General features: G+C 42.2%; 1 protein-coding gene across 1 annotated transcript; it reads left to right on the forward strand.

The window, feature by feature from the left end:
- Positions 1-1,926: 1,926 nt before the first annotated feature.
- On the forward strand, positions 1,927-4,293 carry evx1 (even-skipped homeobox 1; the record flags this gene model as incomplete). The annotated part of the gene is made up of 3 exons (XM_079175494.1): positions 1,927-2,287; positions 3,227-3,459; positions 3,766-4,293. The coding sequence occupies 3 exons, from the start codon at positions 1,927-1,929 to the stop codon at positions 4,291-4,293; spliced, it is 1,122 nt and encodes a 373-aa protein (XP_079031620.1).
- Positions 4,294-23,918: the final 19,625 nt, after the last annotated feature.

Below are 23,918 nucleotides of genomic sequence, written 5' to 3' on the forward strand. Positions count from 1 at the left end.
TGGTCATAGCCTGTATTTTAAAAAAAGCATGCGTCTATCATAGCTTTTTTTTCAAACCAACAAAAGCAGCAACATCAAATCACGTCTGAGTGAGAGGAAGAGAAAGAGAGAGAGAGAGAGAGAGAGAGAGAGAGAGAGAGAGAGAGAGAGAGAGAGAGAGAGAGAGAGAGAGAGAGAGAGAGAGAGAGAGAGAGAGAGAGAGAGAGAGAGAGAGAGAGAGAGAGGGATCTACTTTTTTTCCTTTGCTGGCCAGATGAAAGAGTCGTGGTAGAAAGCCAAAGGAATTTCCCTCAACTCCTCAGCTGGCGGGCTGGGGGGAGGGGGCGGCCGCCGCTGGGGCCTCTTCCCTCATTCGGACAGGCGAGGGCGCACAAGGACAGCGAAGGCTGCTGGAGCGCCACAGTCTGTCTCCCTCTCTCCTCTCTTTGACACCACATGACCACCTCTCTACACAAGATCATTGCCGTCCAAGTCTACCAGCTGCAAGTGTATTTGATCAAAACTGAGGGGGGAAAACAGCTGTTTCTAATGGCATCAAGTATAGCCAGGTTTAAATGTAATGTCATTTTCCACCACACCTTGAAACCCTGCTTCAATAGATTACATTTCTAAGACTGTTTATGTATTTTTTTAAGGCATATATGCTAAGGTAAATTAACAGGTGCAGGACTTCATAATAGTACTGCCTAATATAAGCATACAGGGTAAAAGCTAGTCTTCTAAACATTTGTCATTGTCAGGTGGAGCTCATATTTTTGGTTTAGGTTGCAAGTTGGAGCAAAGGGAGAATAGACTTGATCAAAGCCAGAAGAGGGATTAACCTCAAAATATCCAATACTCATTCTGTGTGCTGCATCATTCTTAAATATCAAGCAAATAATGAACTTAAATGTTATACAACTGTGTTAAATCCACATTAGGCCTGGGAGAGAAAATATCTCTTCCATAAAGACACAGCCTTTGTCATTGTTAAGTGACTTTTTACTGAAATACTATATCTTAAGAACTTGAAAGAATTCAAAGCCTCATCCATCACTGCTCTTTGTTGAAGCACTGTCACAGCAGGACACATTCAGGTTATGTTTGTTTGGGTGAGGGTCGGTGACACATTTCTAATTTCTTGCAAATTAAATATGAATTTAGAATTCACATACATGTATGGTATTTATGGGTCTTTACAACTTCTTTAAGAGGCACATAATGAATTGAGCGTTCTGCCTTTGTGTTTTCCTGGTCAGTGGAATTGACTTTTAAGACTTCATGTCAAATGGCCTCTTATCTAAACTCTGACCGCAAGACTTGACCTTTGAGGACTTTACTTGACTCCACTTTAGGGGGAGTAAAGACAGAGAGTGAGGAGAATATAAGGGGCAGGCCATATGGGGTGCATTGAAATGTAAGTAAATAACTCATTTTGATTGATAAATGTTTAATAAAACTATTTTTATTATTAGAATATGACAACTCTGCACTGCAGTAGTCAATCACAGTGGGTAGCATCTGTTTAAAGTTAATATAAAATTGTGAACTGAAATTGTATTTGTGTTTTGATATGCCCTCGGACACCCCCCACCTCAATCTCGACGCTGCCATTGCTCTGTTTACCCATATCAATGCGTGTCGTCATCGGGAGAGGGGGCCGTCATGACGACTGGCCTATTAAGAATGACAGCTCTGGAGAAAGAGAGAGAGGGTAAATGGTGATCCCTCCCAGAGCTCCCTCTGCGCACTCTGGAGCGCTCTTCTGTCAGGGTCAGACCGGATTGCAGCCCCTCTTTTCCAGAAGCCTCTCCTTCTCTTTGGGACGCAACCCCCCCACCCGTGTTGTCACCACACACACACACCCCTCCAACCTGAAAATCATCGCCTTGGTTTTGACGGCTTGCACTCTCCCGCGAAGTCGAGGTTTTTCAAGTCGTGCTTGTGATGGAAAGCAGAGAGGAGATGGTGATGCTGGCAGAGGGTGGTCAGCTTGGCAAGGCAGGCTCCAATTTGTCGGGAGCCATCGGCAGCCCCGTGCGAGAACCACAGGGGAAGCCGGGACACAGGAGCTGTCTGAGCCCCGGCGCTGCGCCCTACTCCCGCAGAGCGGAGGTGGTGATGGAGGAGAGCGCACCGAGGAATATTTGTGCCGATATGAGGCCAGTTGGAAGGTCTTCCTCCGGAGAGAGGCACCGGAGTGATCATCCCCACAAAGACGGCAGCAGCTCAGACACCGAGTCAGACTTCTACGAGGAAATTGATGTCAGCTGCACGCCTGAAAGCATGGACTACCCAACAGCTAAAGGTAGGCTGGGAGCTGCATTCCACTGCGGGTTTTCTGTGACTGCATGGTTGTGCTAATGAAGTTGATTGAATGCCAACGTGGATTGTGTCAATCAAAAATGTCAGTATGCACACGGACGTTGAAACAAATTTATTTTTCGTATCCAGAAATGTACAATGAAATCGAAATTTGAAAAAAATCCTGAACGAAATACACTGTAGCCTCAATAACAACAGACAAAAACTGCAGTCGGTGCTGTACAGCAGTTCTGTCAAGTGACCAGTGTGGCTGGAAACACGCTGAGGTGACACCCACAATCTAACCAAGCATTTTACCATCTGAATTTGACAATGAGTCGCTCAAAGCAAATCAGCCTGTATACTACTGCATGAGGAAGAATGCAGGGTTTTCATGTAAACCACAAGCAAAAACGTGAAGGAAAGGCCACCAACGTAGGGATTGGTGGGGTGTCTATCTGGCATCTTCATGGTGCAAACATCTAACACTGTTTGTTGCAAATGTGTTATATCTTACATCGAAATTATGTGAACAGTTACTCATATTAATATAGGTATATGCATATTTGAAGTTGTTGTTTGCCTCAAACCGAAAAGGATGGCAAAGAGACAAACGAATGACAAAAATACAACCTGGTAATTCATCATTTTAGTCTACTAAAATGATGTGTCTTTCAAATCAATATTCTGTGGAAAATAATAAACAAAAAAATATTAGCAGGTAGTTTTTAAGACTAAATGAAGACCAGCGCTATGTGTCAGGAAGGCCTTTAATAATAAAAGTGAAACACAGTGCAGTTAAAACAATGAAATTAAATTATTAAATTACACGAAATAAATAATATATTTCAATGCGTTCCTCTGCCATTTAAATTATTTTGCTGACTGTGTTTTAAACTGTATGTTAATTATATCTGATTAATTATTCTGCATACTGATTCAGGTCGAAATGGGGATTCTCCGGTTCACCCGAGTGAGACTGGTGTCGACCCGGGTAACATTGTCCAGGGTCCGGGCTCTCTGTCCTATGCGGATCAAATTCGCCGGTACCGGACAGCGTTCACCCGAGAGCAAATCGGACGGCTGGAAAAGGAATTTTACCGGGAGAACTACGTGTCCAGGCCGCGGAGATGCGAACTGGCGGCCGCCTTAAATCTGCCTGAAACCACAATCAAGGTAGGATTACTTTGTCTCAAAGTATATATATATATATTTATTAAAATATATATGGATTAAATTATATACATACATACATACATATATACTATCTTCTTCAACTGACACAACAACAAGTACAAATTGTAATTGGCATGTTAACAATTAAATTCCATGTAATCCCCAAGACCAAACCCGCAACTCAAATTCTTATTCGTGCGTAAAAGCGGAACTGTATGAGCTACATGTCTGCTTTTGTTATTGTTGTTTGTCTTTGGATCAGTGGGGGTTGTGGTTAATATTTGACTCGCTGTGTCTCTGTCCTAGGTGTGGTTTCAGAATCGCAGGATGAAAGACAAGCGCCAGCGTCTGGCCATGACTTGGCCTCACCCTGCTGACCCGGCCTTCTACACCTACATGATGAGCCACGCGGCGGCCACGGGGAACCTGCCCTACCCCTTCCCAACCCACCTGCCGCTACCTTACTACTCCCACCTCGGTGTCGGAGCTGGCGCCGGTCCGGCCGCCACCCCTTTCTCCAACCCCCTGCGCTCCTTGGACAGTTTCCGAATGCTGTCTCACCCCTACCAGAGGCCGGAGCTCCTGTGCGCCTTCAGACATCCCTCCCTGTACCCGGGTCCGACCCATGGCCTCGGTCCCGGGGGAAGCCCCTGCTCCTGCCTGGCCTGTCACTCAAGTCAATCCAACGGTATCTCAACCAGGCCATCCGGCTCAGACTTTGCTTGCTCCCCAACTAGCAGAACTGACGCTTTTGTCACGTTCACGCCTTCAGTGCTCAGCAAATCCTCACCTGTGACATTAGACCAGAGGGAAGAAGTGCCTCTGACCAGATAAAACCAAAACAAGCCAGTATTTGTTCAATGTAAGCCTTTACCATAAGCTTTTTAACCTAACATATTATATGATCAGGACTGAAACAGCATGATGAGGTAGCCTGTAAGCAGTGAAATCCATCTTAAACTTGGGGCAAGATAATTAGCCAGATCTTCAACTGACGCTCAACGGATCTCCCATAAGCCTACTGAAAAATATTTATCCCATTGCAGAGCAGGACGGTGGCTGAAATATGACGACATGGACAGGAAACCAGATTTGATTTTTAGAAGAATAATTTGATGTGTGATAGAGGGATAATTCTACAGAGACGTTTAAATGTGCTTGATGGATTGAGTTAAGCTTTTTATCATTACACGTCGTCTCTTTACGCGTCCAAACCGACCTACATGTATTGCTAGTTACGCGAGAATGATGCTTTCCATCTCTCTTTTTAACAAGGGGATTTGTTAACAGACTGCGGCCGTCTCATTATGAAGCAGCTCTCCACACTGGGCCCCTCCGCGGCGGCCCGGGTTGAAATGTGCAGATGCTAGTGAAATTAGTAAGTGATGTATATGTACGACCCGGTGAATTTTGAGTGTTGAATTAATGATAATACCAGGAAGGGATCGTTACTGCCAAAAAGTAACAAGGCGCCGGGGGAACGGATTACTACAGCCCTCACGGTTTGACGAGGGGGGAGAGAAGAAGGAGGACCCAGAGGAAGATGGAGAGAGACAGAAAGTGGACAATCAAAATGAAAAAAAAAAAAAGTTTAACATTGTTAAGCCCATCAAACACTTTCAGTTCTTCCTCTCAAAGACTTAAGAGACACTTCTTATAAATGATGAAAATGTGATTAATATATGGCTATCGGCCTCTTTTTAAATATGTTTCTTGCCTTGCACTGCTGAAGTGGCACCAGTTTGGTGGCATATTGTGGAGGAAGCGGACTAACAACTGAATTAATGTTTTTCTTTTTTGGATTGTTTTCTTTTTGATTGGGTTGTCCTAAACATTTAATTTGTAATAAACACTGTCAAAGAATCAATTGAGCAAATTCATGTCTCTAAACATTTTTAATTACTTATTTAAAAATCTAAGAGCTTGCTGCTGAGTTAAGGAATTAAGAATTGAAAAAAAAATATCTTCCTAAATGTTACTTTCACCCAAGACAACAGAATAAAATCTAATTCCAACAAGTTTTCCACTTTCGGGTCATTTTATTTCGTTTGTTGGCTATTAAGGATGTTCTATACTCACAATAGGTCTACCACCTCCACCATCCCACTCCAATAATAACACTAATTTTGTTCTCAAGTGGTCGGTGTCAAAACACCAGTGTGCCCCCATATCTCCTAATGGGACAGCTAGATTGAACGTGACAGTTAAGTGGTCCCCGGGCTCCGTTAAAGCCACTCATATTTTCTCTCCGAACACCTAATAGACACGACAGAATTAGTTGTCTGAAGATATTGGAATTGCAGAGAGATCGATGATTCGGAGGGCCACGCCACCAATCAGCGGGATCTTAATTGGCCACGTTTGACCGGGGCTGAGCAAATTAAAAGAGTAACAGGATAGGCGAGATGATGTGGCTGGCAGAGAGACACACAAATCACGATTAAATGGGAGTTTTACATCGTAGATGAAGAGACCACAAGTTACTGCAGTAATGTGCGGGAAAAAAGAGTTGCATTTAGCGTGGGCCTTAAAGTCCACCTGGTAAAAAACATTGGCAATGTTGCATAATTGTGTATAATCCCACAAGCACGTTTACTCCTTTTTATTTTTCAAAAGTACATTTATTTAATAGAAATCTTCCTTAATACGTCAGCCTTAATACTAACGAATAATAAGCAAAGCACATTCATCTTCCTACGTTATTTTCTCCGTGGACACGAAATCTGCGCCCAAAATGGAAAACCAGATACAAAAAATAGATAAAGTCACTACATTTGCATCCTCTGCTGATGCTTTGAGGTAAAAGGTTCATCCTAATCAGACAGTACTGCACCCACATGCACGCACCGCACCGATGAGCCCCCCTCTCCCCTACTCCCTCCAGCATACGCATTTGATTGATGGCCTTATTAACTGGAGTTCTTGTAAGTGTGACCGAGCTGATTAAAATGCATATGTTTGGAATAATACACCGTTTAAGGCGCTCGGGTCGGGGCGAAACCACAAGGCAGATTTATGTAAACTATCAGCCGGTGTCTTTAAGCCTGATAGGGACACGGGTCATGCAGGAAAATGGCTTTGGTTGGTGCATAATAAAATCCAACCATAAAATAAAGATGAACGGATCAGGATAGCTGAATATTCAAAAACAGTCTCTCCAAACTTCTGGTTTCATAGAGGGTTATTTTCAAAGCTTGGAGCTGAATTTTTATTTGGTTACACGGGAGCAGCAGCACTATAAGATAATCTTCTGATACCGCGCCACACTGTGCCAGAATGACACATTAAAGTGAGGCACATTACAACCACATTTACCCAGCCACGCATATGGATCTCCATCTCTCCTCGCTGCATAAACTATTCGGCTGAATCCTCAGCGGCCTAATCCAGCATCAACATGCCATTTAATCGCTGAAAGATTGCGTATGACTGAGCTTCGAGATATGATGGGCTCATAGATTGCGCACATAACACCAATTACATCAGCCATATAAGATCCTATTAGGGAGAATTGGCTCAGGGCTCCCTAGCTCCCACAGCTAGCACAAAGCATTTTGATAAGGGGCGGTGCAGTGCAGCTGTCCACCGACAGCAAATTCAAAAAAGAAAAAAAAAAGGAAAAACAAATGGATCTGTGGCTGCTGCTACCGCTGTTTAAATTGGATTACATCCTAATTTACAGGCCCTTGTCGTAACGGAAGGGGCTGGCGGAGGCGTGGACGGACCAATCACACAGTAATGATGATGAATGGGAGATTAATGCACATACAAGCAAGACAATTTAAGCCTTCATCTGTTTAAATAGGCTTCCAATATCATTTGGAAACGGGGGTCACGTTAAATCAATCGGGGGACGCGTGAAAGTCGTTTTCGGCAGCGTCTTTATCAACCTTATTTACGGTGCACCGGAGACAGCTATGCAGCTGGAAAATGGGCCGTCTGCTACGTGCTTATGTGATATACAAGAGCAACAAAAACAGTAGGATGGATTCAGGATGCTAAAACATCCTCTTATTCAGTTGTTCAACTCAAGTGGAGCCGAATGTGTTTCTGTGTTTCTGCGCATGCACATTCATGCTAAAATGTACCTTTTGGACTGAAAATTAACTCAAAATGTTGTTGTTTTTCGTAACAGGGGTTCTGAAAGGAGGGCAGGATTAAATACATGTGACATGAATCCCTCCACATTCAAAATGGTATGCATATTTCAACAAATCCAGCAAATCTGGTTTGTGGTTGGGTTCATTTGTATTTAATATTTTATCAGACCTCATCAAACTTAGATACAGTATAGGGTTTGAAAGCCTTTTTCCTTCACAATCTTTCTTATCAGCACAAATCAGTTAATTATTACAGGTCATTACGTACCAAAAACCCTTGAAATCATTCATATGTCCACTTATGCAAACATTAAAAGTTAGCAGGCAGGCCTATACCTTATACGCACCAAAACAATATTTTGGCGGCCGGATGAGACTGAAGTCGGACTTTTGGATGTAATGGTAAAGGAAAGAGAACATAAACAAAGTAATGTATGTTTACACTTACAGATGGTGTCGGGTTTAGCAGTTGCGGCCGCTAATTCACATCTGAAATATTCCTGTGGCAGAACTAGCTGTTTTTTTTATAGATCCCCGTTGCAGGTAGGACGTTGGAAACCATGTGGGCGGGAAATAGAGAATAATATAATCAATATTTACAAACAAAAAGACCCAAAGTGAAATATGAAATATATGAAATGAAATATAAGCATACGCATTTGACATTAAAGCAAATATTTCTGTGAGTTGGGAATCCTAGTGATGCAGTGACACAAAGTAACCAATATAATAACACAAATCAATGCTGTCTCTGCACTATAGCCTACTCCCAATCAACGTGGTCTGCTCCAGGAGCTTTGAAATAGTTGTGAGGCCACCTAACGGTTTTTGCCCCCACACCTTGCTGCTGACAGCACTGAAGAGGTGAATATGTACAAACATTTGTGATTCTTTCTTCACATATCTGTTATTCAGAAAATAATGTGGTGCACTTCATATTCAGTTTTCAAATGAAACTATAGCCAGTCGCCATTTGCAACCTCCCAAACAGTAAAACAGGAATGTGTAAAATGGTCAGATAAAAAAAATATATATATATCTTTTAGTTATCAATTATCAATATAAGATAATAAAGCCCACAGTATGGATCAATAAAACTCCACACAAATATATTGAATGGAATCATAGTTTATATTATATATAAACTATTAAATATATTTTTTTATATATTTTTATTTCTTTATTTTTCCTGTAGTATTTTGTCAACTTTATGCTTAATATGTTTTAACAAACAATCACTTTCCTATACTTTTAAATGTATTTTGTATGTGAGAGGTTTATTGTGATCAGACTCATGCAGTGTATCGATGTGTGTGTTGCTGATGACTAAATGGTCTGAAATTACTGAAGCTTTTATTTTATTCTGAAAGATAGGGGAATATAGAAAGATAGCAAGTCCTACCTTTCAAGAATATTGATATTAAAGCATATTGGGCAGCAGCACCACTGTTGATGACATGCAATGTTTGCACCAACAAGAGCTATACTTTTAGCCTTGGCATTCTTCCATTTGGTCACAATTTGCACTCCAATAAACCCTGTGCAGAGCCCCACGATAACCCAAGTTATTTTGCTGTTCAAAAGTAGTCTTGGGTTTTCACTAACATGTGTGTAATGATATGTAGCTCTAGGACTATTAATATAATACATTATTATTAGTTACTGTTACTAATTCAGGACAAGGTTGATGAGTGGTTCAGATTTAAATGATGCAACTTGACCTCACACTAATTTGAAGGATTTAAAAAGAGCTGAGACTTGATTTCAGCTCCCCAATCTCCTTTTATTCTCCCTCTGCTCTTGAGCAGAAATGGAGCTGCGAGTGGCATATCCCAATTATTGTCCTGTGGTAACAACTGAACAAAGATGGCAGTGTGCTGTAGGGCACATGGTGGAATGAGTACAGGAAAATATCCCTTTCTAATGCAGAGCTGTATCAAGTATTCAGTTACAAAGCTTTGTGCAGATAAGTAACACAAAAGTTGTGAATATGTCCTGATAGAGAAACCAGTTCCTTCATTGATTATATTGAAATTAAGGAGACAGGGTCGGTTAGAGTGTCACCTCTTGTAAAACAGCTGTTGGGAAGATGGGTGGTGAACCAGAACCGTCTCCCAGGGGAACCTTATTTGGATTGCAGTGTTGATCCCTCCTCATTTTTATCCTCTTTGCCATCATTAGTTCTTGGACTTAGAGCCATTTGAGACTCATGGGACAAGGGATACACGGTTCTAGTTATTGGTTTAAAAAAAAGACACACATGGTTTGGACTTCTTCTGTTGGAACAGATAGAGCAGAATCTTTAAGGATTTCAGTGTACTTTTCCTTTGTTTCTTGGCTCATTGTTGATGTTTAGAAACCTATATTAGAGGATGGCAAAGGATCAACATTCCTGTGATTTCTGCACTTGTGTGTTTTTTTAAGTCTAAAAATTAATAATATATAAAAGGATAATTTCCCCAAATATTGGGAAGCTGAAGATCAGCTGGTTATGGAGTATACTTGGCATGATAGTGTGGAATCCAGATCTGAAGTACCATTTCTTGGAAAACAACCCTGGCGATGTACAGTATAGAGCATGCAGGTGTTTGGCGTCATGCTTTATGGATTAGGAACCTTAAGCAAAATGTTGATTTAGAAACTGGGTGTGTCAGGGAGCAGTTTTAATGTTTTTTTCCTCCAGTTTTCACAAATTGTCCATCTTTATATTTCATTTTTTCTTGCACTCTGTCAAGTGGCCCCAATCTCAGTCATCTGCAAAAAGGAATTTTGCTTTCCCCAGGCGGAAGCATTTCCTCTACCTTGATTGATGGAGCAGGGAACGGCAAGGACATTTGATGTTGTCTGTTACCCTAATAACACACTATGACATTTACAGGTGAGGAAACCTCATCTATTCTAGCTTCTGGACATAAGCGGAGACAATTACCAATTTTGGTTGTGGAGTAGAAAAGTCATCAAAAGAGAAGTTAAAACTACAAAAAAAAGACATATTGTACTTTTTCTTGTAATTGTGATCCATTCCTTTATGATAGCCATCCCTCTAGGGAAAGTGTATTGAAATAATCTGAAGATCAGCAGCATTTATTCCTTTCTTGGTAATGAGTTGACTGCTTGTTTAAATTTGTTTAATATTCAGTTTACAGTGATTGGCAGTTGTAAATACAGCTTGGCGTTATCACTTCACTTATATAATACATGAGTGATCTCTGTCAAAACAAAATCCTCTGAAATTAAATTGTTTGATAGGTACAAAAAAACAAAGTCAGAGGAAGAGGAAAGAAGGAAACACAGTTTTCCTTTAACTAATTCCATGATGATGATGTCCTTTCATGAGATAGGCGTACAAGTAATTCATACTGTAGCTATTTGACATTACATTCATTTAGCAGATGCTTTTATGCAAAGTGACTTAATCCATTACATGTCCACATAGGGATCTTCATCTTTTGTTTAAGTTATACTTCACATAAAATGCTGCACTATGGTTATTCTTTATGAGACAATAAGTGCGCAACTTTTCTTTACACCATATATCAACAGACCAGTTTTGTCTAATGAGAAACAGTTTGGTCCTAATCTCCTGAATATCACAAAGTAATCACATGCATGAGCTTGTGCATTGTTTTGTATGTTGCTCTCATTGACACACAGAGAAATAACCACATGGGCTTAGTTTAGTAATACAGGGGAGGTTGCACTCCCCTGCTCCTCTGATGTACAATTGTCACTTAAAGTCCAAGTAATGTCCACATAATGGCCAGGTGTCAATTTATTGATAGTGCTGGGAGGAGCTCAGCCACCAAGCCCTCCCAAAAGTCTTACTCAGCGTTGTGATGATGATCAACTTATTAAATTTCATTTGAGCTGCTTTCCCCATGAGATCGTTTTTTTTTTTTTTGTGGAACTGCTCACGGAGCACACCACATCGTGCGATATTGTTTAAAAATGATTTAATAAGCACTTTGTTTTACGACAGAGTGTTATTATTTTACGACCCTCGCGGCATGGCTTTGCAGATCTGTCCAACTCTCTCCACACCTCATTTTATTTTACTGCACGCTAGCCGCTTTACTGCTCCGCAACGGCGGTGGCTGAAGGCGACAGGAAAAGTTGTAGGCTACCCCTTCTTTCCCAGAGAACCATCAAACAGACGATTGGGTATAAGAAAGCCCGTTCCCACAGTCGCTCTGCACTTGCATCACTCAAAATGCAGCACGTTATCTTTTACAGGGGGAATTGGGCTGAGTTTGAGGCTGAGTTTGACGTATTCTTGCCATGATATGATCAGCTCAGAGGTTTGAATTTGACGTCTCCATCGGGGCCCACAGTCGCTGTGTGTCTGCTTGTGAAGGCCTTTTGTTGGTGTGTGCGCGCCTGTGATAGAGCACCTCATTGCTGCAGTGATGTATCCTCATTATGCCCCCGTCCCATGACTGTCACACCTAGCCTACTGGTCCTCTCCTGGGGGACTTGGGTGTCTGGGCTCACCCTTCACTCTGCTCCTCAGTCTCCCAACCCCCTGCCCTTCTGACTCCAACAGCCTCCCCTCTAAACATGCACTAAGGGTGAAGTGCTGAGTCGTCCTGCTGACCACTGACTGCTGCTGTATGGTGATTTTAACTGAACATGAAAAGCTTACATTTGGAAAGTGTTCACAGCTGAACTAGGGGTGTAGATACCTGATAATAAGGATGGACAGAACATTGACCCTGAATGTTTTTCTGGAAATAAATTGTAATGAAGCAAGGGGTTCAAGAGACTTTTCGCTAAACCCCTCTTCAGAACCGTATTAGTCCAATCATAGCTAAGCAACCCTGGCACGACAGGCCTGTGAATTTGTTTTGCATGTTGACACTCAGGCTTTTCTCATACAGCTTTATAAGGAAATGAATGCGCTGAAAATCATAGATATCCCACGAGCCCTAACCAACAATTTGTATGTAATCCACGTCATCATGAACCAGGAAATATGAACCAGAAAGTATGAAGACGGGAAAACCCACGCTGGGCAGGCAAGTATTTGACCCTAATTTTGTTGCCTAAACCTTAGTTGTTTCCTGTGAAGATTGATGATTATTTATGAAAAGATTGAATTTGACACGTGTTGTTGGACTTTCGTACGAAAATCGGGGAGTCATTTTTAAATAAGATATATGAGGATACGTTGTGATGCGATGTGCATGAGGTTGTATTAGGAAGGATACTCTGCATTCAATGAGTTTGGATAGTGGTGTTATTTTTCTCTGATGTTTCCAATACCCAAAACAACAGGAATGGATTAAATGGTGTGCCTATCCAACACATTCTCACTCACTGGTCAGTGGCCCTAAGCTTCAAACTGTGACGTGCTACCCTTCCAGCGTCAGTTTTGGACGTGTTTGGACGTCAGCTTGTCAACATGTCATCATTACATAAACCTTTGTCTTCTCAGGAAGTTAAGTTTAGGCAGCAAAACAAATTAGTTAGGGTTAGGAAAAGAGCTTGGTTGATGTTAACTTCATTGACTTGCGCCTCACGGTACTTACGAGTTTTTAAGAAAATTCTAATAAAACTAACGATGCTCGGATATTGCTGTTGAGATATTCTCGGCTGTTTCGCTGGTTGTTGGATATTAGGGACAGCCAGACTCTATTTGCACTGCTGTTTTTTTTGTCTTGTCTTGCCTGCCTTTAGTTGTTTTGTGTTTATTTATTTTATTTAGTTTGTTTTGCTTGTTCTGTCTACCTCTGTCTTAAATCAAGGACCCAGTGTTTCAAAAATTACAAAAACGTTTTTGTGGTAAATCTCCTAAAGATGTGCATTTGGACACAAGTGCCTTCCAAGCAGGAACAGTGTGTAGTGTGTGTGTGTGTGTGTGTGTGTGTGTGTGTGTGTGTGTGTGTGTGTGTGTGTGTGTGTGTGTGTGTGTGTGTGTGTGTGTGTGTGTGTGTGTGTGTGTGTGTTGAGGCAAGATAACTTTGGGAGGTAAGGTTACAGGATGGGAAAGGGAGCAGGAGAGATAGTGGTACCAGATAGCGAGAGCATCAGAAGATGAACTAAGAGCCTGTGCTTAGTGCCTTAATGGATGATTTCAAAGAACACTCGCACTGTTTGGCTGGAAGCCGACCTCCCCAAAACTATAAAACTGCAGTAATAGACAAGGTGGAAGGTCAGCAGTGTGTGTGTCTGAGGTCATTGTTCATAATGTCTTCAGAAACATGCTTGCCAGCATTATTTCACAAATAATGAATCAAAAGAAAAACACAAATCTGTGGGATTAAAGTATCTGTCAGAGGTATGGGTTAAAGATAGAATACGATTACATGTTTGGCTAAAACATTTGGGTTTAAGTGGTAATCCAGATTGCATGGTTATTAATTTTCATGATCATATTTTACTGCATCTGTTTTATGCTAGAATGTTATAAAGCATCTTACATTAATGTATTTTTGATAACAGCAGATATAACCCTTTATATTCAATAAGGTTTTAGTAATAAGCCCATGTTGCATATTACATTTGTTAGAGTGTCAGTATGTGACAGACTCATCTTGTTTTTATCTTGTGAATATGTAATTTATTCTCAGGTCTCTCTCTTAATGAGACTTCCTTGGTGTGATGCTCAAATTGAGAAATGTGTTTTTTTATGATTGCTTGATCTGGAGTACTTCTAAAAGTAAAACTAAAATGGTTTTATATTTATATGTAAAAGTCGCATTTATTACTCTTAACAATTACTGATCAGTAAAACACAGTTAAGTTTCAGCTCTTATCCTGTTCAGGAAAGCCGTTTTACTCGGGTCTCCCCTGGCAAACAGGAAGTGGTGCATTTTGTTTCCTGTAAAGGCCACAGTAGAATCAATGGCTGGGAATCAATTAAAGAAGAGCTGTGGTATTGCAACAATAGGGGGCAGGACTGAAAGCGCAAGAAAAAGTGGATTTACAGTGAACACTGGAAAGTGCAGAGATGAGCTCAATACCAAAGATGGCCCCACAAGTAAAACAGTGCAATCTCAGATTTCCATTTAAATCAACAAATAATCTCACACAAAAGACAGGCTTCAGTGCAGATTTCTCTTATCAGATGAATCTGAGAGCAGTTAGTGAATAGACATGGATCAATGGCGAGCCGGTTTAATAAGACAGACAGACTGACGCTGACAGACCTTTGGCGTCTGTAGGTTGTGACTCACAGACCAGGAACCCAGATCAAGGGGGGAGCGGGGTTTTAAGGAGGGAGTCCAGTTTTGGTCCGCTGAGGGGGAGGAGGGGGAGGGAACGACAGAGAAGAAGAGTGGGAGAGCTTAAAGAGGACAGAGTCCTTGTTTATAGATTTATGTTTACAATGGCTGTGCTGGTACACTGTAAATAGGAAGGAAGAAATGAGTAAAATATTAAAAAAAGAAAATGAACTGAGGTGTTGAAGGGGAAAAAGACAAAGAGACTGTGGGAGCGAGGGCTGTAGAGATCAAGAGAAAGATGGAGGAAAGGAAGGAGGACACAGTTTATGGTGATGCTCTGTTTGTGACGGCTGTCTGCTGGATGAAAACAGGGCCTCTTTAACTCCCCGTGGGTTAATGGAACTTTTATGAGTTTGTCCTGCAATCATGTATCCCTGGCGTCTCCTTTCCTCTCTGTCCTTCTCACCCATTCCCTCGCTGTCTTTTCTTTTTCCGCTATCGCAGGGCAGATCAGAGGTGAGCCGCTCCTGTGTTTCTGTAAACACTGCGCTCTCTCTGCACTGGGTTTATGGGGACAGGACCAGTTAGGAGGAGGTCTAAGATGGTGGGTGACTCACTGGCCTGGCTTAGTTTACATTAGGTAAAGACTTGTTTAGGTAGTGGTTAGTATAGATAGGTGGGGAGTATGGACAGCAGCAGTAAAATGGCTGCCCAGAGGTCTTCACAAGTGTGAGAAATAATTAGTCCCAAGTTCCAGAGAGTGACAATGGGTGTTTAATTCAAAAACAGAAAAGTAGCAGCTCATTTGGTTGATTGCAACAACCACATTTGTAACCCCAGACATCAAGACTTCTGGCACCACTCGCCCAAACCCCACAACTAAAAACTCTCCAACCACTTGGATCAAAGCGGTTAGATGTCTGAAGACTCAAGATGCATTAAGTACAGGGGAGGTGGGGGTGTCTGTAGGTGTGGTGGATTGATGGAGATTGGCGCTAAAAGGCAATGGGAACCCGACCAGGTCTCCCCATCATAAAGCACGGCTGAGGGATGAACGGCTGTGGGCCAGGCGCAACTTTTAATGCTCGGCCATGACTCACGCTGACTGTCAGTAATGAGTTTTATTCACTTCCATCATTTGAGTGTCGATTGCGATCATGGAGCTATCTGAGAGGCATGATTGACGGGATGGAGTCAGATATGTGGGGTGGAAGAGTGGAATAAAGGAAGACAGAAGGGAGCTGGACGCTGATGCTAATACGTTCGTGCCTTTGGTGGTAAAAGTGTGCAGCGGTCAGCTAATGACGAGTTTAGAACAATGCATAGAGAAAATACACAACCATAGAGATTCAAGGCTTCATTTATAAACTAGAAAGCTAATCTCATCTGGAATTTGCCTTTAATATCCATATCTTACTTTCTCCCTGACATTCTTCTTTCTTTTTCTTGTTCTAGTGCTTCATTTCCACTTTACACAAAACCCTAAGATGACCCCAAAACAAGCCCGTTTTTATTTCCCCAAACTCCAAACCTTTAGGATATAGCAGCTCCTGAAGCGCATGGCCAAAGGCAGGCAGTTTAAAGATGATAATCAATATTGATCCCAGTTATAGAGTGAGTGTTCGGCGATGTGAGGGGAAAAGGGGCATCTTCACTCCGTCTGGATGTTGATAGGATCAATGAGCTTTAGAGGATTGAGGATGGATGGTTCTTTGTGTGTCGGCTCAGTGGCGATGAGAGGGCCAGAAAGATTACACAACCTGGGCTCCACATCTCTTGCATCATCTTTTTATTTCTTCCCTTTTTATCTCCATTTGCTCATAGCCATTTTACATTTGAACACTATAATAAACATGCATGTGAAAATGCATGCATTAACAGTGTCTGTGCGAGTGTGTGCGAAGGGCAAATGCTGAGGTGACTTGAGATGAAAGTAGCCTTATTTTTCACCCACTCGACGGTATTGATTTGGAGGTAAGAAGGCGGTAATCTGCTGGGCAGTTACATTAGGAAGACATGACATACACACCTTCTCCTTTTTTATAGACCAAGAACATTAGTAATAAATTAAGGAGGGTGCACACTCCAACACTCATGTACACACACACCACAACCCAGATACCTCCGTTTTAGGGAAACATGGTCTTATGAGGCATTTGTTCTTTTAGGATTGGTTCAGAAAAGACACAACCCAGAAGTGTGGAGGCTATCCAGAATAGCTGAGGACGACTGTTGGACACTGGCCATTGAGATAAAGATCCATTCCAATCGGTCATGCTTACCTGTGACAGTAACAGAGCTTTTTCTATTCTAATAAAGCCTGTCCTCCGCTATATTTACCTGCTTAGCACAGTCCAGTGCTCTGGGGCCACTGTGACCTGCCTGGCCCTTCCTCTGTGTGTGTGTGTGTGTGCGTGTGTGTGTGTGTTGAAGAGAGACATAATGGTGACTTAGCACCTGGACACGTCAACAATATGTAGATTCAGCGATGTTGATACAGCATCTGAATTGGCAGTGAATGCAAATTTATTTGTAGTGCAGTGTGGGGAGATAGATGGAGAAAGGTGTGTGTGTGTGTGTGTGTGTGTGTGTGTGTGTGTGTGTTTGTGTGACTGGGCATGCAGTGGACAGCATGAGAGAGAGAGAGAGATGAAGATTCAGCTGTGTGGGTGAGAGTGTTGGATTAGAGATGACAGCCAAGAACGAGGGATCCCATCATTCCACGTCCAGGGAGCGCTCCATTCAGTCAGTGACACGGCCCTCTGGGGTGGGGCAGGAGGAGGTGGGGCCAGTTACACCCTGTCAGGGGGTCTTATGACCTGATGGATAAGGCGTTACGGAATGGAGGGAACACCCTGAATATTGCCTCTCGCACACACTGTCATCCAGGAACAGAAATAGACTCACTGACATCAGTGCTGCAGGGCACACAGCTCTTACAACTGATTCATTTTCTCATAGTGTCTTTTTGCTTTGTTATTGTGTGCTCCATGCAGGACGTAGACAGAACTGCACAAATGCATAGATGAGCACACACACTCTGCAGGATCCCATTTGACAGTGCTGACCAGCTCTCCACAACTATCATGGAACTGCAAAGCCCCAAAGTTGCATCTTCTTTTATTAGAATGGCATAATAACTATCCATCAACTCAGCCAGCCAACCGTATCTCTCCCTCCTGGCGCCCGCAGCCAATCGGCAACCTCGATTTTTGAGAGCTAATTTGTCACAGTCAGCAGCGTCCCTCCTATTTATTCCTCTCCCTGAAGTGAGTGTTATTGTCATACCAAGTCTCTGAGGATGGTTTTATCATTCCTGCTTAGTACAGCACTGGGATATGTGACACACACACACACACACACACACACACACACACACACACACACACATTCTTGGGCATCTTTCTCCACACACCAACCACTCTGCAAGCTTGTGATGACTTTTTATGAGCATTTAATTTTGCTCCTCTTTTCTCTATATTCCTTACACACATATATACAATGATTGTGTGTGTGCTGTTTCCCTCCACTCCGCTCTAAACGAACCAATTATGGGTGTTTATGTAGCTTTAATGCGTGTAAGTGTCAGGAGAGAAACATTGCACCGCTCACCACCTAATCAATGAGGCCTTGCATGCTACACCACCCCTCGCTTCTCTCCTCTCACTCGTCCTCTATCACATCATTCCTTCCTCCTCATTCCCCCTTATTTTCTCTGTCTCTCTCTCCCTCTCTCCCTCTTTCCCTTTCTCTTCCTCTCTCTCCTTCCTTCTCTGTTCAATTAGCAAGAGAGACAGGAGTGAGCTATCAGGTCAATTGGCCATGAAGAGAGCTCTAAACAGAGCAAGATGAGGCCATCACAGAGTTGCTATGCTCAGGACAACTAAAGGCTGGTATATTTAGAATGAGTCTTACAATTTTTGGTTCATATTTTAATGGTGCTGCAGTCCTGAACTGTGCTTCGAAAAAGATATTCTCTTCTAGATCAGAATTCTCATGCAAGGGAAGTGATGTAAACCCTCATTGTGTTTTGTTAGGGTTCACACTGCCTTTAAACAACATATAAATGCAAAGCCTGGTGGTTTACTAACTTTAATCCCATCAAAAGGCCAAAAACAATGAGCTGGTGCAGCTAACAAGCTGATATTCCTCTGTGCCATACATTGTTGTCCAAAAACTATTAAAAACATCAATCATCGACATGGGCATTGTGTTTTATTTTGAGTCATTCTTACTAAAAACCACATTGCCAAGCTGCTTTAGGAAAGTATTTAGTCTTATTTAGATTTACATCTTGAGAAAATTGGCAACTGGGGAACTTAGAACTGAGAGCCATGGACAGGCCAAGGAAGGTTATTATAGTTTTGGATATTTTCATGGGGCTTGTTGACGACAACAAGAATATAGAAAATCACCAACTTATCCTTTAAATGCATGTGGGTCAAGTCCCTTTAGCAAAGAGCACTTGTCTTCAATCAATCCAACAATGTCATTAAATTAAATTACATTTTTTATACGAGCTACAGTATAAACGGGAGAAAAAATTGCCCAGCATCAATTAAGGCACTTTGACCTTTAATTCATTTTGTTAGCTGCTCTTTACAGAAAATAAAAAAACTGCTGAGTAATTACAAGCTATCAAATGTGCACCGACATCAATAAATGTTTGCTTTCTGGGGTCATTTCTTATAGTTGTTTCAAGAGGCAACTCACTGAGAAAATTCCCAATTTTCCAGAGAACTGAACTGATGCACCAGAATATATTTAGCATGATATTACCAATCCACAGTTTCTCCATCCATGTCATTATGGCATCCTGTGCTTCTGCTATCATTCCTTCAGTCATGGTAGACCGCTGACTTGGTTTTTAGTGCCTCAGCAGTCCTCTGGCCTCATGATTCCAGTGACTTCCATGCATTGCAGTGCACAGATCTGCAGCATACAGATTTTAAATTGGGGAAGAAGAGAGTTCAGGTATCAGAAACGGGAGACAAAATAGGACTTGCATTAGTAATTTTCAGGAGGTCTTGCCACATTTTCTTATTGTGCAAATCAAATTCAGCTAGTGTGGTAACATCCCACAGTTTGATAAACCAACAGGGCAAGCTTGTTGTGAACATGACTCTGTGGTTTCTCTCTTGGTCCTGTGGTTGATTTGTTACAGTTTATACATTTGTTTGGCCTCCATGTCTCATTTTTCATTCATTCACACACAGATTAATCCAGAGATACTCATACACCTGTTCCAGAGGTTCTTGTAAAACAGAATGTGTTCTTCCCTGCTGACTGCTGAGCCTGGATTGGACTACCTGTTCACCCACCCTTACCCATTACAGGTCTGAAACAGCACAAGCTACCTTCTTCCTCAGCTGGTGGCAGAGATGAATGTGGCTCAGTGGGAGCTGCACCCCCCTGGGTATTTAGGGCCCACCCTGGTGTGTCCGATGGGAACGACGGGGCCAGAGCCCTGGTACCGACGCCGGTGATTATTTACCGGGCCCGGGTCTCTGTGGGAACCGAGCTATGATGAATTCTGACGGGGCTGATGATCACTCTTCCAATGAGAGTAATTCATATAATGAAGAGCTACTGAGCATGTGCAGTAGCGTGTGATATATAGAGTGTGCGTGTTGTCATTACTCACAGGTGACAGAGGGTGTGTGGGGGGTAATGTGAAGAGGGAAGTGTACTGTAAAAGAGGAGGAAAGGGCGGTAAGAAAAAGCCAGAACAGGATAGGAATGTATGAGTGTATCAACATAATGTTGGAGGATAGCAGGGATGTTAACGTCTTACAAATCAGGGGACACATTGATTAAACTATTTGCACGTCCTTGAACACCACATGTCCAGTTTGGAGCAAGTTACAAAGGCAGGAAAAGTGAGTGAAACTGTAACGAAACAAGCAGGGGCAGATTGCAAAAGGCACTTTCTCCCTCAGATTCTCAATTATTATTATTGAGATGCAACCTTTTACCCAGGTAGTGGGTCCATGTTTCACAACAATCCACTCCACCCCCCCAGATATTCTAATGAGGACTTCTTAGTTATAATTAGCTGCTGCTGTGTGCCTCACTGTCGTCGTGACATGTTATGTGCTGACCCGCTGTCTGCAATAGAATTATCTTCACTAATGAACCTAAGCGTAGTCAATGACTCAGGAAGGGGGAATGTTGTCTACAAAACAGGAAGAAGACTTGTGTGGGTGTTGTGCTGATGTGCAGACGCTGTGGGTGTGGATATGGGCTCCGGCTAAATGGCCTGACTATTATTGGTGGGTTCATGTAAAAGATATCAAGGCCACATTACTACGCAGTGAGACAGTGGCTCGTTACGCATTGCCGGGCGAGCTATTATACCTGCTTGAATCCAGCCTCTAATTTAGCCACACGCCACTTAACGTGCGTTTGATATGAATCACTGGGTGCTTAGAGGAGCCCCCCCACCCCCACCCCCACACCTCCCTGCACTGTGACCCCACCGCTCTTACTTCCTTAAAGAGCGAGTCGTTAAACAGCCGAGAGGATCCACCAGCGGTTATAATGGTGATATAATGAACGCTGTTGCTTCAGGTATCTATCACAGCAGCAACACTCAGAGCCAGGCTGTTTTATTCTCTAAATGGCAGAGAGGGGGGGTGTGTGTGTGTGTGGGGGGGGGGGGGGGCAGGGGGAGTTACCAGGAGGGTGATTAACTTCAAAGTCTGAGAAGACACCAGCAGAAATAGGAACTTGATCATCTGTGTATAACGTACATAAGTATAATTTCAAGACAAGTTAAGCTCAAGGAGAACAGTTCCACGATGCTTGAAAAAGTATTATAGCATATATATCTCTCAGCTCAGACTAGACTATTGTTCCAATCCCACATTACAAACACAAGTCTTGCATGAACTCCTGCTGACACATCAGACTGATGTCGTATCCTGGTGAGGACACAATTCAGTGTGGTGTGTCTGGTGGCCCACCACTGGCTGCCTGGCTGAGAGGGCGAGGCCCTCTTGCTCAGACCGGCTGGCTCGGGACTCGGTCGGTCCTTCGGTCGCTCGCGTCCCCTTCAGACGTCAGCGCAGGCCGGTTTCACCAAGGCTCCTTTACAGCCTGCTTTCATGTCTCCTTTAATGAGGAAACCGCCGGCTCAGCAGTGCACGCTATAAAACACAGGCAAATTAAAACACCCAAATATGAATCAGCCACGCTGCCTAATTCAGAAGACTAGTCGAGAGGCGTAGGAAGACCAGAGTCTACTGTCTGCAAAGGTCAAGAGGGTGTTGGAGGCTAAAAGATACCAAATCCTGCTTCACAAGTGACATGGGAAGAGATATGTTATATCAATGGCTTCTTGATGTAAACCTAGACGTAGCTCTCTGTTATTTTGAGATGAAGATAATCTTCAAAGCACACAGCCGAGGCAAGTGCATACTTCCAAAGGAACAATAACAGAGTGAGTCACAAGCCCACGACACAACCCCTGCCACCGACAGCCCACCGCAGTCTGCTGCGACTGTGGCTGCCACTCAGACGACAGAAGCTCAATAAAATGTCGCGAAGAAACACCAGCCCTCAGAAAAAAAGAGTGAAATAAAACAAAACCGCATTTGTTTTTCCCCCCTCATTTCATTGTAATGATGGAAATAAGGGCATCATTCTGAGATTAGTGCTGCTATTTCTCCCCGACTGACGTTAAGCGTTATATGAGCGCCTGCTTAAGAGCTTTGGAGAAACAATGGAACAGACCACTGAAGAGCAGGATATTAGCAGACTCCACATTAAATAAGACTGTTGTAACAGCATCTTAAACTTGGACCCAGATGACCACGGTTTGTACACACATAGTGAAAGACCAAAGGATTACACAGTAGCCTGTTTAGTGTTATTGTCCTGTTGGTCACCTTACCTGTTATGTAATCAAGTCAAGTTTGGTTGTCCCTGAGGGGATTCACAATCTGTATGACATCGTCTATGCCTAGACCCTTGATCCAATTCTGGAAAAACCCCAGAGAATAAATCCTACAGGCTTTTGTGATGCCCAGAATTTTCCTCTGGTTCCACAAGCAGGTTGACATTTTAGTTTTTTAGTGGCATGTCTTTACAACTATGTGATGGATAGCTATGAGATTTGTTTAGGATATTCACGGTTTCCAGAGGATAAATCACGGTGACTTTGATAATCTCCCTCACTTTTCACTGTCAAAAGTTTCAAAGCGGCTCAACTTTAAAACGTTAGAAAATTGAATAATTAGTTTAAAATCATCTCATGAATTGTGAGAATGTAAAACCAACTAAGGTAGTATACATTTCATTTTGCAGTCTGATTTGCTTTCCATTTCCACTTTCTCACTGTCTGGTGGTTCTCACCGATTTCAGTATTTAGATAAGAAAACAACCTTTACTTATCTAAGTAAGACTATAAGACTTACCACAAGTTTTCCTCATGTCTGCTTTCTACAAACTACAAAAAATAAGGGTCTATGGGGAGGTATAACTCTCAAACAATGCATGCTGGGAAGTCTTTGGAAACTTAATTTGACGAGTTAACTCTCAGCAGTTTGTTCATTCAACTCATTTCAAGTCAAAAGACTTAATATCAAATGGAGTCATGCACCAAGTTATTTATTTTTAAGTTCAATTGACTTGAAATGAATGAAGCTTGTATATTTAGTTTTGAAGTTAATGACAAAAGATTGGTTGAGTGCACCAGCAGGTCATTGTTCACCAGAAATATCTCAACATCTAGTGGATGAATTGGTACCAAATTAATTTCATTCATGTTCCCAGAATTTCTGTATCACATCAGTGGTTGAGTGAAATATCAACAACTATTGGATGGTTTGGATGAAATATGTTAGAGAGGCACTTGATAATTCCTTTTTATAGGCAACATTTCAACAATACCTTTTATTGTGACCAAATACTTGCAAAACTTCTAACAGCCTTAGCTGTACTTAACTTGCTAAACAGTCCACGCATCCGCATGTTAGCATCGTCATTGTGAGCATGTTAGCATGCAGATGTTGAAAGCAAGAAAAATGTGACACAATCTGGCCCCATATTTACTTTTTTATTGTGACGATGTTTAATGTCATGTTCCACTATAGTGGTGTCAAAAAAAACGTGGCATTCAGTGAGCTACAGTCAAACAAACTAAATAATGTATATATTTCAAAACACACACATATTTTGATTTCTAATTGATATT

Source organism: Pholis gunnellus, assembly GCF_910591455.1.
Source record: "Pholis gunnellus genome assembly, chromosome: 16".
Taxonomy (NCBI): domain Eukaryota; kingdom Metazoa; phylum Chordata; class Actinopteri; order Perciformes; family Pholidae; genus Pholis; species Pholis gunnellus.